Below are 19418 nucleotides of genomic sequence, written 5' to 3'. Positions count from 1 at the left end.
AAGTGCTGGGATTACAGGCATGAGCCACTGCATCTGATCAGAGGCATAATTTTCTTTCTGTCTATAACATAATGTCATTTTCTATAACATAATTTTCTATCTGCCTATGACAGAGGCTGTAGCACTCTCCATATTGGAAATTTCTTGATGGTGGTCATTTGTCAGTTTTTAGAAATAAGAAATTCGGCCACATAAATCTGTGAGTTTGCTTTTTTCTTCCCTTCCCTCAGCGCCGTTATCTTTCTTCATAATGATGTCATCTCACTAATTTGTTTCTAATTTTCAAGGTGGCACTGATACCAGGGGATGATATGTCAACATGAAAAATTCTAATAACTCTTCAGGGTTTTTACCTACGACATTCATTTTGGTTGGCATCCCAGGGTTGGAGGCAGAGCACCTCTGGGTATCCGTCCCCTTCTGCCTGATATACATCATCATTTTCCTTGGGAATGGAATCATTCTTCATGTCATCAGAACAGATGTTGCCCTACATCAACCCATGTACCTCTTTCTTGCCATGTTGGCACTGGCTGAGGTTGGTGTCTCTGCATCCACCCTGCCTACAGTGTTAGGCATATTCCTTTTTGGAAATACTGAAATTAGTTTTGAAGCTTGTCTTCTCCAGATGTTCTCCATCCATTCTTTATCTATTATGGAGTCAGCTGTGCTGCTGGCCATGTCTTTGGACCGCTTTGTAGCCATCTACAGCCCACTGCGTTATACAGCTATCCTGACACTGCCCAGGGTCTTTGGCACAGGAGCTATTATCGTACTGAAAAGCATTATGCTCATGACTCCATTGCCCATTCTCTTACAGCGTCTGTCCTTCTGTGGCCACAATGCCCTCTCACATTCCTATTGTCTGCACCCAAATCTTATCTATCTATCTTGTGGGAACATTTCTGTTAATAATATCTATGGGATTTTCAGTGTTACCTCTACTTTTGGGCTGGATTTGTTGCTGATTGTGATCTCCTATGGGCTCATACTCCACACTGTACTGGGTATTGCCACTGGAGAAGGGCGGAAGAAGGCATTCAACACATGTGGCTCACATATCTGTGCTGTGCTTGCTTACTATGTGCCTATGATTAGCTTGTCTATAGTGCACCGCCTTAGACATCGTGTGTCCCCTCTGCTGCAAGCCATGATGGCCAGTGCCTACCTCTTCTTCCCACCTGTTGTCAATCCTATTGTCTATAGCATTAAGACCAAGGAGATCCGTGGTGCCATTTTCCGAATGCTATCAGAAAAAAGACCCAGAGTGTAGCCAAAAACCATAGTAGGAAGAAATGTTTTTGTTTGTTTGCTTGCTTTCTATAATAACAGGTGGCCCTAGATTGCATGTTATGTAATATCACCTTAAAACATGGCGTCTAACAGGAGGTTCTCTACAGTCTGACCATGAACTGAGGTGAGGGTGCAGGTAGAGGTGAATTATGTGTGACAGAACAGTACACGAAAGTGAGGCTATTTTAAAACATGTGGTATGAGGTTTTCTTCATTACCTTGTATACCTGGAGCAGGAATGCAGAAAAGATTGTAACACAGCACTCCTCATAAGGAAAAGGCACCTGGGAGTTGGAAGGTATAATGGGAACTCTATTGAGCCCTCTGTGCTAGGGAGAGAGGAAGTAAAGTGTATTATATTGTCTTCAGTTATTGCTCTCTGAATTCAATAGGAGAGAAACATACCAGCTAGTTCAAAGGAGGCTTCCACTACAGGCTATGATGTGGCATTCACCCAACCTTACCAAGGCCCCAAGTTGGAAGTCTCAAAGATTAAAAATCTTGTTTATTATGCAAACTTGAGACTCTCTCATCCAGGTTGCAGAAACTTTTAGAGGCAAACATCCTCTTTGTAGATATTCATACTTTCTACCTCGTTGGATGCTCTTTTGCAGGCGTTTAAAATGATACAGTTTATACTTACATTTTCAGGGAAAGAAATTAAGATTTTTAACATAAAATATATACTAAGAATTTTATTATTTTCATCACTTCCTATAGCAACCCTAAGAAATAGGATTAATGGGCCGGGCGCAGTGGCTCAAGCCTGTAATCCCAGCACTTTGGGAGGCCGAGACGGGCGGATCACGAGGTCAGGAGATCGAGAGCATCCTGGCTAACACGGTGAAACCCCGTCTCTACTAAAAAATACAAAACACTAGCCGGGCGAGGTGGCGGGCGCCTGTAGTCCCAGCTACTCGGGAGGCTGAGGCAGGAGAATGGCGTGAACCCAGGAGGCGGAGCTTGCAGTGAGCTGGGATCTGGCCACTGCACTCCAGCCTGGGCGACAGAGCGAGACTCCGTCTCAAAAAAAAAAAAAAAAAAGAAAGAAATAGGATTAATGTAATTATTACTTTTCAGATGAAAAACTGATGTTTACATACAGTAAACATCGTGCTTAAATCTATGCCTCTAAGACCTAGCATTGGAATGTACCTGGGTAAGACTTCAGAGTCTGAGCTCTTAACCCCTAAATTGTGTCAACGAAGCAAGAAATAAAGCTCTTTGATCTCATTAGTAGTCAGCCAAGTAGAATTTATTGAGGTTACTCAATGGGTCAGGTATACTTCTAGGCCCTAGAGATAAAGCAGTGACAAAAGACACAAGGTTTCTTCCACTAAAAGAACTTAGAAAGAACTTTTTTTTCTACATTCTCCATCTCTGCTGTACATTTCACTTCCTGGAATGATGTTTAGAAACAACTTTTAAATTGACCTTATAATGATCCTTTTACAAATAAGCACACACTGATAAAGCTTATGAATATAAATTTTAAATATTTTAAATAGTTTGCTTGCATTTTGCATTGTAAAGATGTCAATAATTGACAAAGAGTGCTTTTACAAGAAGTCTTAATTTCTTGCACAGTTAATAGTGTGAGACTGCCTCCAAGTTTCCATATACTCTGTTTCTAGAGATTCTGACCTGGGGATCTGCAGTTGCCTATAGCCATACCCTAAATTAATAGCCTGCTGATAGATGACACAACTCTGTAGAGGACAATGCCTCAAAATTATCAATGGAAACCAAGCAAGTAAATCCACAAGAAGAATCATTTCATCAGTGGCCAGATAAATAAGACAGTGATTATTTCCTGGGATGAGAAGAGAAGAAGGAACATCTGAGTAACATTAGAGTATCCGTAAAAAGACATCCCACAACCAGGTAGGTACAGGAAAAGATGTTAGGACCAGATTGTTAAATGACTTAACATAAAATGAGAATCTTAGGAAGTCACTTCCATTTTCCCTCTGAGATTGCATAGTGAATTATCAGCCTTCTTAAATATTATTACCATATTATATTTAGTAAATGTAAGGCCATTGGAAATACTGAAGCTCTGTAAAGATAACTTGTCCTTAGATGTTTCTCAGATTATAGCCAATTTACTGAATATCTTCGGCTTCATTCTAGAATGGATTTCTTTACATGTAATGCTCCTTCTAGTTCTATTTTTTCCAATCTTTACCCTGAAGTCCAGTCTCAGAGACAACATCAGGTTCAGGAAGAATCCTAGAAAATCACACAGTGAAAAGAATCTTGGAAACTCTTGGTGTCTATGAAATTGTGTAATAAGCAGAATCTCAAGACTCTCTGGGATTTTCTACCTTTATATTCTACTATTTTAACTTAAAATTTATACTTTTGGAACTATCTTTTATGTTCTCAACAAGACAAAGTTACAAGTCATTATATTCAGCTATGCATGGAGCTAAATTAAAAATTAGGACACTAAATAAACACTTTCACATTTATCAAGGGAATACGAGTTTGCTTCAAGCCAATTCTCCTGCCAAGAACAATTAGAAAAGATATAGAAATAGTTTTAAATGACTTCAGAGAGCACTCAAGGCAATGAGGATGTAAAGATCAAGATTCCAAACAGAAGTGAAGCCTAGAGAAGTATGCCTGATATTTATGGAGATTTTTCCCCTGAACAATGAGATCACTTGGACTCGGGAAGGGGAACATCACACACCGGGGCCTATTATGGGGAGGGGGGGGGGGGGGGGGGAGGGATTGCATTGGGAGTTATACCTGATGTAAATGACGAGTTGATGGGTGCTGACGAGTTGATGGGTGCAGCACAGCAACATGGCACAAGTATACATATGTAACAAACCTGCACATTATGCACATGTACCCTAGAACTTAAAGTATAATAAAAAAAATAAATAAATAAATATATCAATTTAAAAGTAATAGATGAGGAAGTAAGAAGAGTTTACAGCAAACTCAGAGAGTTGGAGTACAAGAAGACAATTGTCAGAGCTACAAAAATTAGCAGTCAAATGCATAATGACAATGAAAAATTTTATTACAGCTTTTCTAGGAAATAACACAACTAGGCCAAAACCACAAAATTAATTATTTAAAATATTTGAAAAACATCATTAAAAATATCGATCTTATTAATAATTAAAAAACAAGAAAATAACAATTATGTACTACCCATTTTTTAACTGCATGTGGAACACCTACCAAAACTGACATTACTGTGGGGCATATTTCCTGATCTGTATTGAGGGAACAGGATGTATTCATTTTGCAATAATTTTTGAGCTATACACTTATAAGATGGACACTTTTATCTCTTAATATTATATGCACATAAAAAAGTATATAATAATAATCACCTGCCTTTGTGGTGATGAGGAGTGAATCTCTGCACATTGACTTTCAAGAAATCTCCTGTTTTGAGTTCCACACGATATCATCCCCTCTTCCTGAGTTTCAGCTGCCTTAAATACATGAAACTTTCTGACTTAGCAGAATTGCATGGTTTCTTGTTCACTTCTTCCTCTGTAATCAGTTGGGTTCTATATCTCTTTGCTTTGCAAAATCAGTTGTCATACACATCCATGTGCTTCCCATTTTCATTTTTTGAAAATTTCTCACCCGCTTTTGCTTTCTCACACATTATACTATTCACCATGAGTTAATAGTTGTATTAATATTAATACTTAAATAAATACATGTGTTCAGTTTACCTGCTTTACATATTTTGATTTACACAGTTTTTCTCCCTTTCTGTCTCCCATCAGATTTTTTTTTTATTATTCCCCCTGTTTATTCTAGAGTTATAAACTGTACTTCTATTCTCATGGGTAAAGTTTTAATATCTGTACTTTATAAATTTCAATGATATTCAAAATATCCTTCATTCTCTTCAAATAAGCAAATAATTTAATATATTTTTAATTACCATATATTTCCTCCTCTGCCATTTTTTCTATCAATAATGATTAATTTTGTATCCACATTTTAATAAAATATTATTGACAAAGATTAAACATTCACATGATTGAAATTTCAAAAGATTTGAGAGAATATATATTGAAAATATTCACCTTGTCTACATTTCAATAATTCTGGCTTCTCTCCCCAAAAACATATTTTCACAGGCTTATGATACTATCTTTTCAATTTTTCACTGATCTTCCCTGAAACTACATCTTACATCACTCTTTTTCTCTCTGAACTACAGCAATATCAAATATCTTTCATTTTCTGCAGTTCCAAATTAGCTTTCACTGTTTATAACAAGCTGCTTCATCCATCTGTAATGATTATTACCCTTCCTTGCTCACTGCAGTCCCTTCCTCCTCATCCTTTAATTTTATCCCAATAATTGCTTCCTAAGTGATACCTTATTTTATCCCATGTATTAGGAAAAACCTCCTAGCTTAACACTGTCAAAATTCTTTCCTTCCTTCCTTTCCTCCCTTGTTCCCTCCCTCCCTCCCTTCCTCCCTTCTTTCCTTCCTTTCTTCCTTTTCTTTCTTTGCTCTTTTCCTGCAATGGCCTTGGATATGTACTAATAAATTTGGAAAAAATGTAGCAGTCAGAGCAACTGTTCTAATTCCTCATATTCTCCATCTATTTGTTAAAACAAGAAAAGTCATTCATGACATCCAATTGCTGATCTGGTGCTATTTGCTAGAGACTGGTCTGGCACTCACAGCTGAAGTTTGGTGCTCTTTTGTTACATACAAACCATTCAGAATGTCGTTTACAAGACCAGCCTGTGATCACAATGTATCCAGAAAAAAAAAGACCATTTTATAATCCAAACATAAACATTGTCCAAGCCTCAAACTACCGAGCAATCCCCCTCAGTTAATTAGAGTGACTCCAGGTTTATTATCAACTCAGCCTTAATCTCACTTTCTATAGATAAGATTTGTGAATTTATCAAAGGAAAATTAAATGCTACTTCCTGGAAGCATTTAATTCATAGAAAAGCATCAAATCCTTAAGCCTTCTTCAAAATCACCTAAAACAAGCCCATAACCTATAATAATATTTTTGTAACACCCTCCTAATTCCAAGTGTTGTGCATTCTTTATCACTACAAGTAATAAACCCAACTTGTTCATCTATAGGTATGTTCTTGGTAGTATTAGCCTTTTTTAAAAAGGATGCCCTGACTTCTAAGCAGGATGTAAGTCTATGTAAGACCAATACTCCTGCTGAAAATAACTAGAAAAGTTGTATTTTAAAATCACTGTGTGTGCCTGTGTGTGTTCAAAGGCATTAGGAAGCTATGAAGCAAGGGCAACAAGAGGTTGCCCTCTCAGACTCTGGAGAGTGGAGAATCTTGGAGAGGTAAACTGACATCTAGAGCCATTTTCTTTCTTTCTTTCTTTCTTTTTTTTTTTTTTTTGAGACGGAGTCTCGCTCTGTTGCCCGGGCTGGAGTGCAGTGGCCGGATCTCAGCTCACTGCAAGCTCCGCCTCCCGGGTTTACGCCATTCTCCTGCCTCAGCCTCCCAAGTAACTGGGACTACAGGCGCCCGCCACCTCGCCCAGCTAGTGTTTTGTATTTTTTAGTAGAGACGGGGTTTCACCGTGTTAGCCAGGATGCTCTCGATCTCCTGACCTCGTGATCCGCCCGTCTCGGCCTCCCAAAGTGCTGGGATTACAGGCTTGAGCCACCGCGCCCGGCCGAGCCATTTTCTTTCCCTGGAGGCATATGTCAATTCCCTGCAAGAGGAAAAAGATGAGGATATGGGCTTTGCCCAGACAGAGGGAAAAAGACACACCAGCAGAACAGAAAAGAATTTTGAATTAACTAAAGTAAATCCAATTAGCATTTTTCAAAAAGTAAAGGAAAATGGGGAAAAGCTGATGAAATAATGGAAAAATTCACCAAAGAATTGGGATATATTAATAAATAATTCAATGTAAATTCTAGAACTAAAAAAATCTATCAAAATAAATGCATTTAAAAGAATATTAAAGGTAACAGAAAGCTATTCCAAGAAAAGAAAAACAAGTCAATAGAAATAGCCAAATGAAAGCACAAAAAATGAAAATATAAAGATATGTGAAATACATGTAGGACATTTAAAAGATGTAACATTCATAGAAACTTAAACGGTAGAGGAAAAGGAGGTACAGAAGCAATATTTCAAGAGACAATGGTTGAGAATTCCCCTAAACTGGTAAAACACATCAACCCATGTATTCAAGAAGGTCCACATAGTTTATGAAAGCCCTGAATAAGCATATCATATTTAAATTAACAGAAACCAGTAACAAAGAGAAATACACTGAAGTCAATCAGAGAAAAATGTCTCCTTATCTTTAAATGGTCAAAAATAGTACAAACAACTGGATTCTCAGTAGAAATGAAAGAAGCTGAAAGATAATAGATTTATATATGTAAAATAACCACCAACATCCCATTCTATACACAGTGAAAATATTCTTTTAAAATGAAAAAGTAGTTTTCAGATAAGCAAACACCGAGAGTATTTGTTAGCAGCAAACCTGCATTATATCAAATGTGTTCTTTAGTCAAAAGAAAAATGATCCCAGAGACACGCACAGAAATATGGAGCGAAATTAAAAGCATTGGAAAAGGTAAATATATAGAAAAAAGCAAACATTGACTAAAAAAAACAATAATACTCATGTTGTATTGGGGTTTGAACATTCTTTGAACTATATTTGTGGCAGGAATAATGCAAAAAGAAGGAGATATAATTTGAGTTTTTAAAGTTCTGAACTTCTGTCTAGCATTATTGGGAAAATGGAAAAATGGTAATTTATAGTAGACAATAAGATGTCAAGATGCAATTTGTTATCTACAAGATAATCACTAAAAGAATAGTAAAATACAGTCATGTTCCACATAATGACTTTTCTATCAACAATGGATTGCATGTAGGACAGTGGTTCCATAGATTATAATGAAGCTGAAAAATCCTATCACTTGTTACTTACTATACTTTACCTTTTATTGTTATTTGAGAGAGTACTTCTTCTACTTAGAAAAAAAAAGTTAACTGTAAAAAAGACTCAGGCCCTTCAGGAGGTATTCAAGAATAAGGCGTCATTATCCTAGGAGATGACAGCTTCATGTATGTTATTGTCCAAAAGATCCTCCAGTGGAAAAATGTGTGGAAGTTGAAGATAATGTACTGATGATCTTGATCCTGTCTAGGTCTAGGCTAATGTGTGTGTTCGTGTCTTTATTTTTTTTTTAATTTATTTATTATTATTATACTTTAAGTTGTAGGGTACATGTGCATAATGTGCAGGTTTGTTACATATGTATACTTGTGCCATGTTGGTGTGCTGCACCCATCAACTCGTCATTTACATCAGGTATAACTCCCAATGCAATCCCTCCCCCCTCCCCCCTCCCCATGATAGGCCCCGGTGTGTGATGTTCCTCCTCCTGAGTCCAAGTGATCTCATTGTTCAGTTCCCACCTATGAGTGAGAACATGCGGTATTTGGTTTTCTGTTCTTGTGATAGTTTGCTAAGAATGATGGTTTCCAGCTGCATCCATGTCCCTACAAAGGACACAAACTCATCCTTTTTTATGGCTGCATAGTATTCCATGGTGTATATGTGCCACATTTTCTTAATCCAATCTGTCACTGATAGACATTTGGGTTGATTCCAAGTCTTTGCTATTGTGAATAGTGCTGCAATAAACATATGTGTGCATGTGTCTTTATAGCAGCATGATTTATAATCCTTTGGGTATATACCCAGTAATGGGATGGCTGGGTCATATGGTACATCTAGTTCTAGATCCTTGAGGAATCGCCATACTGTTTTCCATAATGGTTGAACTAGTTTACAATCCCACCAACAGTGTAAAAGCGTTCCTATTTCTCCACATCCTCTCCAGCACCTGTTGTTTCCTGACTTTTTAATGATCGCCACTCTAACTGGTGTGAGATGGTATCTCATTGTGGTTTTGATTTGCATTTCTCTGATGGCCAGTGATGATGAGCATTTTTTCATGTGTCTGTTGGCTGTATGAATGTCTTCTTTTGAGAAATGTCTGTTCATATCCTTTGCCCACTTTTTGATGGGGTTGTTTGTTTTTTTCTTGTAAATTTGTTTGAGTTCTTTGTAGGTTCTGGATATTAGCCCTTTGTCAGATGAGTAGATTGCTGATAAGCAACTTCAGCAAAGTCTCAGGATACAAAATTAATGTGCAAAAATCACAAGCATTCTTATACACCAGTAACAGACAAACAGAGAGCCAAATCAGGAATGAACTTCCATTCACAATTGCTTCAAAGAGAATAAAATACCTAGGAATCCAACTTACAAGGGATGTAAAGGACCTCTTCAAGGAGAACTACAAACCACTGCTCAGAGAAGTAAAAGAGGACACAAACAAATGGAAGAACATACCATGCTCATGGATAGGAAGAATCAATATCGTGAAAATGGCCATACTGCCCAAGGTAATTTATAGATTCAATGCCATCCCCATCAAGCTACAAATGAGTTTCTTCACAGAATTGGAAAAAACTGCTTTAAAGTTCATATGGAACCAAAAAAGAGCCCGCATCTCCAAGACAATCCTAAGTCAAAAGAACAAAGCTGGAGGCATCATGCTACCTGACTTCAAACTATACTACAAGGCTACAGTAACCAAAACAGCATGGTACTGGTACCAAAACAGAGATCTAGACCAATGGAACAGAACAGAGTCCTCAGAAATAATACCACACATCTACAGCCATCTGATCTTTGACAAACCTGGGAGAAAGAAGAAATGGGGAAAGGATTCCCTATTTAATAAATGGTGCTGGGAAAATTGGCTAGGCATAAGTAGAAAGCTGAAACTGGATCCTTTCCTTACTCCTTATACGAAAATTAATTCAAGATGGATTAGAGACTTAAATGTTAGACCTAATACCATAAAAATCCTAGAGGAAAACCTAGGTAGTACCATTCAGGACATAGGCATGGGCAAAGACTTCATGTCTAAAACACCAAAAGCAACAGCAGCAAAAGCCAAAATTGACAAATGGGATCTAATTAAACTAAAGAGCTTCTGCACAGCAAAAGAAACTACCATCAGAGTGAACAGGCAACCTACAGAATGGGAGAAAATTTTTGCAATCTACTCATCGTGTCTTTATTTTTAACAAAAATGTTTAAAAAGTAAAAATAAACACATTTTAAAAATGAGAAAATGTGTAAAATAAGGATATAAAGAAAAAATATTTCTGTACCACTGTACAATGCATTCATGGATTTAGCTGTATTATTACAAAACAGTGAAAAAGTCAAAGTATATAAAGTAGAAAAGATACAGTAAGCTAAGGTTAATTTATTATTGAAGAAAGAATACTATTTTTTATAAATTTAGCATAGCCTAAATGTCCAGTGTTCATAAAGTGCATAGTAGCAAACAGTAATGTCCTAAGACTTTTCATCCACTCACCACTCACTCACTGATTCACTCAGAGCAACGTTCAGTCCTGCAAACTCCATTCATGGTAAATGCCCTATTCAGGTGTATCACTGTTTATCTTTCATAGCATTTTTTACTACACCTTTTCTATGTTTAGATATGTTTAGATACACAAATACCTCTGTGTTACAATTGCTTACAGTATTCAGTAGAGCAGCATGTACATGTTTGTAGCCGAGGAAAAATAGGCTATATGATATAGCCTAAGTGTGTAACAGGCTGTACCATCTAGGTTTGTGTGAGTACAGTATGATGTTTGCACAACTACAGTATTGACTAACAACACATACCTCAGGATATATCCCTGTTGCTAAGTGACACATACTTGTATTTCTAATAATACATTAATGAATGGAAAATGAAATAAGTCCCCATTCATGGGCATTTGGGATGATTAAAAAGAATATAATTGTGGTAGACCAAATAAAGTCTCCACCCCTATAAGAAAAGTCCACATCCTAATCCCTGGAACTTCTGAATGTGTCGGTTTACGTGGAAAAGGGCAGTTAAGGCTGCAGATGGAATAAAGGTTGCTGATCAGCAAACCTTAAAATAAGGTGAAAGTCCTGCATAATCAAGTCAGCCCAACATAATCACGAGTGTCCTTTGAAGGGAAATGTCCTAAGAGGCAGAAGTGTACCAGAGAAGAGGCAGTGTCAAAAGGACTCAGCCTGATGTTGCTGGCTTTGTAGAGAAAGAAATTGACTAAAACTCCAAGAATGTGGTTGGCCTCTAGAAGCTGAAAAAGGCAAGAAAATGGGTTTCCCCTAAAGCCTTGAGTAAGCAAGGCAGTCCAGCCAATTTCTTGATTTTAGCCCAGTGAGATCTATTTCAGATTTCTGAACTGCAGACTCTACTCTAAGATTTTTTTTAAAAAATGTTGTTTTAACCTATTACGTTTGTGGTAATTTGCTCTGGTCACCACAGAAAACGAACATAACGTCACCGACCTTTCTCTCCTTGTCCTCAAATTCAAGCTTCTCTGCTCAAGGGACATTATAATCTATGGATCTTTACAGATATGGTTGTTTTTCTGATATGCAAATCATTTGCCAGGATGTGACTGTATCTTCTTCGGTAAATCCTAGATGCCTGGTCTTTTTCAGGGCTCCAGAAAGCATTAACAGTGAAAGCATTAAAAAGCATTGAACCAATTCAAATGTCCATCAGTGATAGACTGGATTAAGAAAATGTGGCACATCATATACACCATGGAATACTATGCAGCTATAAAAAAGGATGAATTTGTGTCCTTTGTAGGGACATGGATGCGGCTGGAGACCATCATTCTTAGCAAACTATCACAAGAACAGAAAACCAAACACCGCATGTTCTCACTCATAGGTGGGAACTGAACAATGAGATCACTTGGACTCGGGAAGGGGGACATCACACACCGGGGCCTATCATGGGGAGGGGGGAGGGGGGAGGGATTGCATTGGGAGTTATACCTGATGTAAATGACGAGTTGATGGGTGCTGACGAGTTGATGGGTGCAGCACACCAACATGGCACAAGTATACATATGTAACAAACCTGCACATTATGTACATGTACCCTAGAACTTAAAGTATAATAATAATAATAATAATAAAAAATAAATAAATAAAAGGAAAAAAAAAAAAAAGAAAATGTGGCACATATACACCATGGAATACTATGCCGCCATAAAAAGGATGAGTTCATGTCCTTTTCAGGGACATGGATGAAGCTGGAAACCATCATTCTCAGCAAAATATCGCAAGGACAGAAAACCAAAGACCACATGTTCTCACTCATAATTGGGAGTTGAACAATGAGAACACACAGACACAGGGAGGGAAACATCACACACCTGGGCCTGTTGGGAGGTGGGGGGTTAGGGGAGGGATAGCATTAGGAGAAATACCTAATGTAGGTGATGGGTTGATAGGTGCAGCAAACCACCATGGCACGTGCATACCTATGTAACAAAGCTGCACGTTCTGCACATGTACCCCAGAACTTAAAGATCACAGTATCCTTTGGTGAGTGTTTCTTAATATCGGTAATAGGGTACTTTCTGATTATTTCTTGAGGCATGTGCTCATTTTTTGAGTCATGTGCAGGTATATGAATTCTATATCCTAATAAGACATCTGAGGACTTACTTTTGATACATCTTCACTCTCCTTCAAATTGTCTAAAATATTCCCCTCTTTATTTTTGAAATGATGTAAGATTTCTTATCTTCTCTTTGTTTGCCATAATGAGACTTTTGGGGGCACACTTGTGTGTCACAGACATCCCAAGATCATGATGATAAGCTAATGCTTTACTCATAGTGCCCAATTTATATCTATATCCAGGAATGAAAATGTCTTCAGCATCTCAGGTAATAAGGAGTTATCAGGCACGCCTAGAGAACAGAAGTGCTTTTAAGAACATACTGGTAATGTACTTTGGCTTTGGAATTCAACAGAACTACAGTTGGTCCTCCATATTTGTGCATTCCACATCCATGGATTCAACCAATCTTGGGTCAAAAATATTGGAAAAAAACTTCCATCTGCACTGAACATGCACAGACTTTTTCCCCTGTCATTATTCTCTAAACAATATAGAATATCAATTATTTACATAGCATTTACATTGTATTAGGCATGATAAGTAATTTAGAAATTATTTAAAGCCTGAAACCAGTAAGTGGCTGATCTGGGACTAGAATCTAGTTCTTCCAATTACAAGTCCCATGGTCTTCCCTATAAGGTCCAGCAGCCAACCTTCTGAAGCAAAGGACATCTAAATGAGAAAAATGGGAAGATGCTGGAGAAGTTGGTCATCTTTATTTTTCCAGGCAGAGAAAAAGACTGAATAGCAGATAGACATTTTTTCTAGCCTCCTACGCAAACTGAAGGTCAGGTGGTAAGGAACAAGGGTTAAGTCACCTTTAAAAATAGCCCCATCTCAAAAGTCTATATATTCAGTGATCAACTTAATAGGCTCTCTAGAATCTGAAACAAGAGTCCAATCCTGTACCCACTGAGAGAATGTCCATCTTTATACAATTGTCACCCATGCTCAGCTTCAACATTCCCAGTGATGGGGAGTTTATTGCATCCCTAAATCACTGTCCTGGTCAGATCTCACGGATATGAAGCGCTTTCTTATATTGGTCTTAAACATGCTTTCTCCACATTACAGATAATGTTGCAGACTCAGGGCCATAATAATCTTAATCAAGTATTAACTGAATATTGCTCATGGAATATGCTATTTTCTTGCAGAACATTTATGTTAATTTGTAAACATATATGTACTTGTGTAATTATTTGCCTAAAGTCTGTATCCCTACTAGATCATAAATTCTAAAAAGAATGGATAATATTGAATGTTTTTGTGTGTTTATTTGTCTGTTATCACTAGATATCCCATACTAGCACAGGGTCAAATACATAACAGACGCCTAATAAATATTTAACTGGATGAATAAGTAACTGAATGGATAAATAGTATCTGAGGTTTCCATGGTGATATCCTGTAATCTTTCCTTCTTCTCTTAACCTGTCCTAAATCCCTTTAGCTATTTCTCCAAGTGTCTGAATTTTAATTTGCACACCACAAAAGTCCTCCTGTCAGAGTGGCCAATCAATAGTCCAGTGTAATATGAATCAGCAGTGTGATACAGAGCTTACAACAAATCTGTAGTTTTTTCTAATACTATTTAGTAGAAACAATAACTTTCTCATCTATAACTTTGTAGTATTTTGTACAGACTTTTTCTATTTTATTAAAATTACATTTATACCTGCTTCCTGTCAGATTTTGAGCTCTTTTAGGATCAGACTTGTGTCTGGTTCATCCTTGCCTTCTCAACACATGACATGATTCTGACACAAAGATATGCTAAAAAAAGATTAATGAATAAAAGATGAATATACTACTTAGGCTGTAACTGGAGTACCTTCAGTTCTTGGTTCTATATTCTAAATAGGAGTTAAACTGACTGCATTACACGCAAAAAGTAACGGGAATTAAGTCACATTAAGGACATTGAAGGAATGAGTGATGCTTCATTTTGACCAGAGGAGACTGCAGTAGAGACGGGTTGGGATCAGTGTGACAGGTACTGAGCTGTAGGTGGAGATCACAGGGTGACAGTCTGGGGTTCATGTAAGAAACATTTTTCTAAAATCACAATGAAATAATAAGCTTCTGGGCAGTGAAGGTGTTCAAGCAAAGACTGGATAACTCTTTATGAAAGTTGTGGAAAAAGAATGTCAGCATCTGCTGAATCAGGATTAATGGGCGCTCAACTCTCTTTCTGCCTGCAGGCCTGAGATTCCAGACTGGCAAGGTCTCTCCTATTCAGTGACAGAACCCCATGTCTGTGGATCTCTGTGGGACAGAACAGAGGCAAGCTCTCAACCCCTGCTGTGTGATCACCCATGTGTCTTTCACTGCTAAAGCAGTCTCTGGCAGGCTTATCTGAAAGTGGCTGGCAGACCACGAGGGTATTTGAATGAATATTGTTCTTTCTACAGAAAACCTGTATAAAAGTGAGATTTGAGGATTTTTAAATTGCGGACAACTATGCAAACATACACAGGCATTGATAGAGATTCACTCAAAGATACAGAGGCATGATAAGAGAATCTGAGAGAAGCATACAGAAGCGCAAGCAGAATTGTAGCTAGAAACACACTTATTGTATACACACCTCAAAGACACAGACTGATCAAATTCACCTGAGAGAGCTTTGTGATGTGAGAGTTGGACTAAGAGGCAGAGGACCAGAGCTCACAATGGCTCCAGAATGGGCCTCAGGTAGGCACCAGCCAAGAGAGGAGGTTGCCTTTATGCCTCTGCATAAGAGTTCCCAGATGCCAGAGCTCCTGGGGTCCTGCTTTGCCTGAGTGTGATGCTGTGCTGGTGATGGGGAAATGAGGGGGGTTAGATCTTGGGAATAAAAAGCTAAGAAAAAGCAAATAAACAAACAAAGAAGAAACCACTTCACCTGGAGATACTGCCCTCTCCCCACTGAGAAAATGAAATTTCAGCTCTTTCCTTATAATGAAGAAGTTGGAGACAAATTCTCCAAACTTCATAGCAACACCCTCACAGTTATCCAGCCTCAAAACTGCAACTCTGTGCCCAGAACAGAGTCTAGATCCCTGAATTCTGAGCTTAAAACTCAGATCTCAGGCAAAACCTAAAGCTTAGATTCCAGTGGGAAAATTCCAGAGCTCAGATCTCAGAGGCCGGAGCTTGAAGGCCAGAGACAACACCAGGATTTAAGCCATAGAGGATATGACCTGACTGCCTCAATCCACTTAGTCCTATACTTCCCTCCTAAATTCCCACTCCCATGGTCTGCCAAGTTACAAGTTCAGGGCCTCCTCCAAAAGAAACATTCCAGGATACTGAAGGACCACGGGTTCAAAATCATACAGACCTAATTTTAAGTCCTGACTTTGCCACCTGATTTTAGAAGATTAACATTCCTTTAACTTTGAACCTGATTTATAAAAAAAGGATAGTACCTATATACAAGCGATTGAAATCCAAATGAGAAGAAGAAAGTAATAAGTTTTTTCTTTTTATTGAATTTATCACACATGTTAGTTATCATAAGTGTCCTTGCAGGTTTCAATTTAAAGGTCTCCCAAACAGATTCTTTTTCCCAACATCTGAACTTCCCGTTAAATAATCCATTTTACCTCCTGTTCATCTCAGTTTTAGAGTGAGGGTGTATTGAGAGAAAGAACAGCAGGAGGGCTCTCTCCCTTTTCCATCAAGTGGTAGGATGGTTCAGGGAGGGAAATAGAAGATGTAATGTTCTCTTCCCCATGTAGAGCACTGAAATACCAAAGGAGCAGAGGAACAGTGGCAGAAGAACACCTTCTACTTTTCATTATTGTTATAGGATTGGTTGGATCAAAAATAATGAGTTGGGAACCAGGAGATGAAATTCAGGAGTAATCATGAATCATGACCTTGTAAGTTAGGTAACAGAATCATGGACAAAGACGGAAACAGATGATGCCTCATGCTGGGCATAAATTTCTGCCTTCCAAGTAAGACACTAATCTCTTTAAGGAAGCAACTGGGTTCTAATCGTTTTTGTACCACCAGGACCCTGCTCACTATCTAGGCCATAGTAGAAACTCTGTGGTTTGATGATCAAATGAGTTCCCATAACATAGCAAGGCATAATAGGAGACAGCATTAATTGTTCCTGGTAGACCAGGAAGAGGAAATACATCTTAGGCTTTGGAAAGTCTTTGGTAGATAGCATAGATGGAACATCTACTACTATAAATTTACAGATTCAATAACCTATACTCAGATTTCACCCCAGCCTCCCAATCCCAATGGCTGCCCCTGAACTTGACATAGTCAAAAACTTCTCTATCTCTGAAATCCTAAATTTCCTGTTTTCATATCCTTGCTATAGGCTTCTACCTTCCAACCTTCTCATGCCCATGCACTTGCTCTTGAGTCCCCATGATCCCCTAATTTCCCTCTGGTCTATGAACTCTTCTTCCTCACTTTTCCCCTGAACTACTCACCCACACCAAGACCGATATTTTCATCTCCTCTTTACCTCTCTTTCACATTCACATAGTAAACTCCAACCTTTAATAAATTCTACAATCAAACCAGGTATGCAGCTGGATAAAACCAAAGAAGAAAGTATTTTATGGGAATAAAAAAGAGAGAATTATTACTTAACCATTACCAAAATTTTAAACTTATGCGCACCTTTATTGATTCTTAATCTCTATTTTCTGAGAAAGAGATTTCTCTCCTTCTCCAAGGACAAGCTCTCCACCTTCAGGATTTCATTTCTTGTCACCTTCTTCAGAGCCTTTTTCACTAATCCAGTGCATATTCATTTTCTCCCTTTCTGCCTCTTTTCCTTCAGGCAATAAGTGTGTGCAAGACTGTTCCATCATAAATATGCAATAACATTCTTCTCTACCCACCACTCTATGACCCTTTCCCAATTCTTAACCAAATTTCTTGAAAAATTGTCTCTCCAGGTACCTGGAAATAGGAGTTTGTATTGTTTAATTATTATTTTTTAGTGATTTGCCTGCTTCTCCAGCTTGTTTCTGAGATCTTCAATGTCAGGATTCAATCTTACGTTACCTTCTATCACTGCTCATTTCATTATATTGTGGCTTCCACACTCCCCTCCTCTGAGTTGAAACAAATTTCTCTATGGTCACCAAGTGACCTCTTTGTCTCTGAATCTAATGCAAACATTCTCTCTCCCAATTCACTTGATCTTCCTGCTACAGTTAACACTGTTTTTAACTCACCTTTTTAGAAACACCTTCTTCATTCAAGAGTACTATTTGTCCACAATTGTATTTCTTCCTTGGCTTCTCCTTCTCTACCTTCTTTACTGAATTCTCTTTTCTGTCTTTATTTTAAGCAGCCTCAACCTAACTTCAGGCAAAATAAACAGTAGTCAGAATGATGCAAACTGAGAAGTCACACCATAAGAGACTTCAACGTAACCTTTATTTAAAGTAGCTCTTCTACTATATTTTCATGGTATTTGATATCTCAAAATTAAACCTTCATTCTGGAATTTCAGCATAATGTCTCTTTTATTATCTTTCTCATTTTAGAGTTCCCATTTTATTCCTACCACTCCTCATAAACAGAGTGAAATTAGATGGTGACACGGTGCTGAATAATATCCAGATATATCAGTCATAATCCCAAATATATATAGGTAGTGAGAAGAGATTCCTCTATTCTTTTGGTTTCTTTCTCCTTCCAATGAAAAGGCAAAGCATCCATTTAATGCGTAGTATTTTCTCCTCATGGGTTACTCTCCTTGCTAAACCTCTCTTCCCCCAAACCCACATTTAAAGTCCATGTCTCTAAGAGGTCTTTTTAGATCTATAGCCTGTTCAGATCTGCTTTTTTTTTCTTTGATTATCTTTGCTGCAAGATTTTCTCTGAGTCATGAAGAAATAAAAAGACTCTTCTAAGAATTCATCCACAAGATAGGTTTACCCCGCTGTCTGTAACCACTGGCATGCAAATTGAGGTAGTCTAGAAGGTAATATTTTATATATTCTCCAGATTTTCATCAGTCTACAAAGCAACTTTGAAAACTTTTCCTCCATGGAGAAAATTCCCCCCACCACCCTCAAAACATTTTTTCTTTGCTTTGTCCACAGGAGTGTCCATCAAAACTTCCTAAATATGACCTATCTTGGAAGGAAGGTCAAGAAGGTGGAGAGACACAAGCAATGCATAGAATATCATGAGCACACACACACACACACACAGAGTTACTCAAAGGTACCAGAAAATATACATTTTTACCCTCTTATACTTACACACCCAGGTATTTATAGGCACTATCTCACACACTCACATACACACAAACTATCAAACACTCCCTTACTCACACAAAATAGTATCATGCAACAACTTAGGAAGACTCATTTGTATTATGCAATATATTTCAAATATTCCCTTATGTTGAAGCCCTCCTGAATAAATGTTTACACACACACACACACACACACACAGTGTCACAAATGCATCAGCATTAACAAAACCACAATAATATCTCCACCAATTATTTTCCCACATACATACATATACACTGACATACACAATACTGAAAATCCAGCTAAGATTGACAACTACATTGTTAAATGACTTCAGTTCATTTGGTT

The 19418-nt window shown here is 37.8% G+C and overlaps 1 protein-coding gene across 1 annotated transcript; it reads left to right on the top strand.

Moving 5' to 3' along the window:
* Positions 1-319: 319 nt before the first annotated feature.
* Positions 320-1273, top strand: LOC126935144 (olfactory receptor 51J1-like). The gene has a single exon (XM_050756346.1). It carries the CDS (start codon positions 320-322, stop codon positions 1271-1273), a length of 954 nt encoding a protein of 317 aa, XP_050612303.1.
* The last annotated feature ends 18145 nt before the right edge of the window (positions 1274-19418 follow it).

The sequence above is a fragment of the Macaca thibetana genome, chromosome 14 (genome assembly GCF_024542745.1).
Source record: "Macaca thibetana thibetana isolate TM-01 chromosome 14, ASM2454274v1, whole genome shotgun sequence".
NCBI classification, from domain to species: Eukaryota; Metazoa; Chordata; class Mammalia; order Primates; family Cercopithecidae; genus Macaca; species Macaca thibetana.
This window is presented reverse-complemented; position numbering and strand designations above follow the sequence as displayed.

What these genes read in the sequence shown, in the direction of transcription:
- LOC126935144 (XM_050756346.1), top strand. Translation starts at nt 320, where the DNA reads ATGAAAAATTCTAATAACTCTTCAGGGTTTTTACCTACGACATTCATT.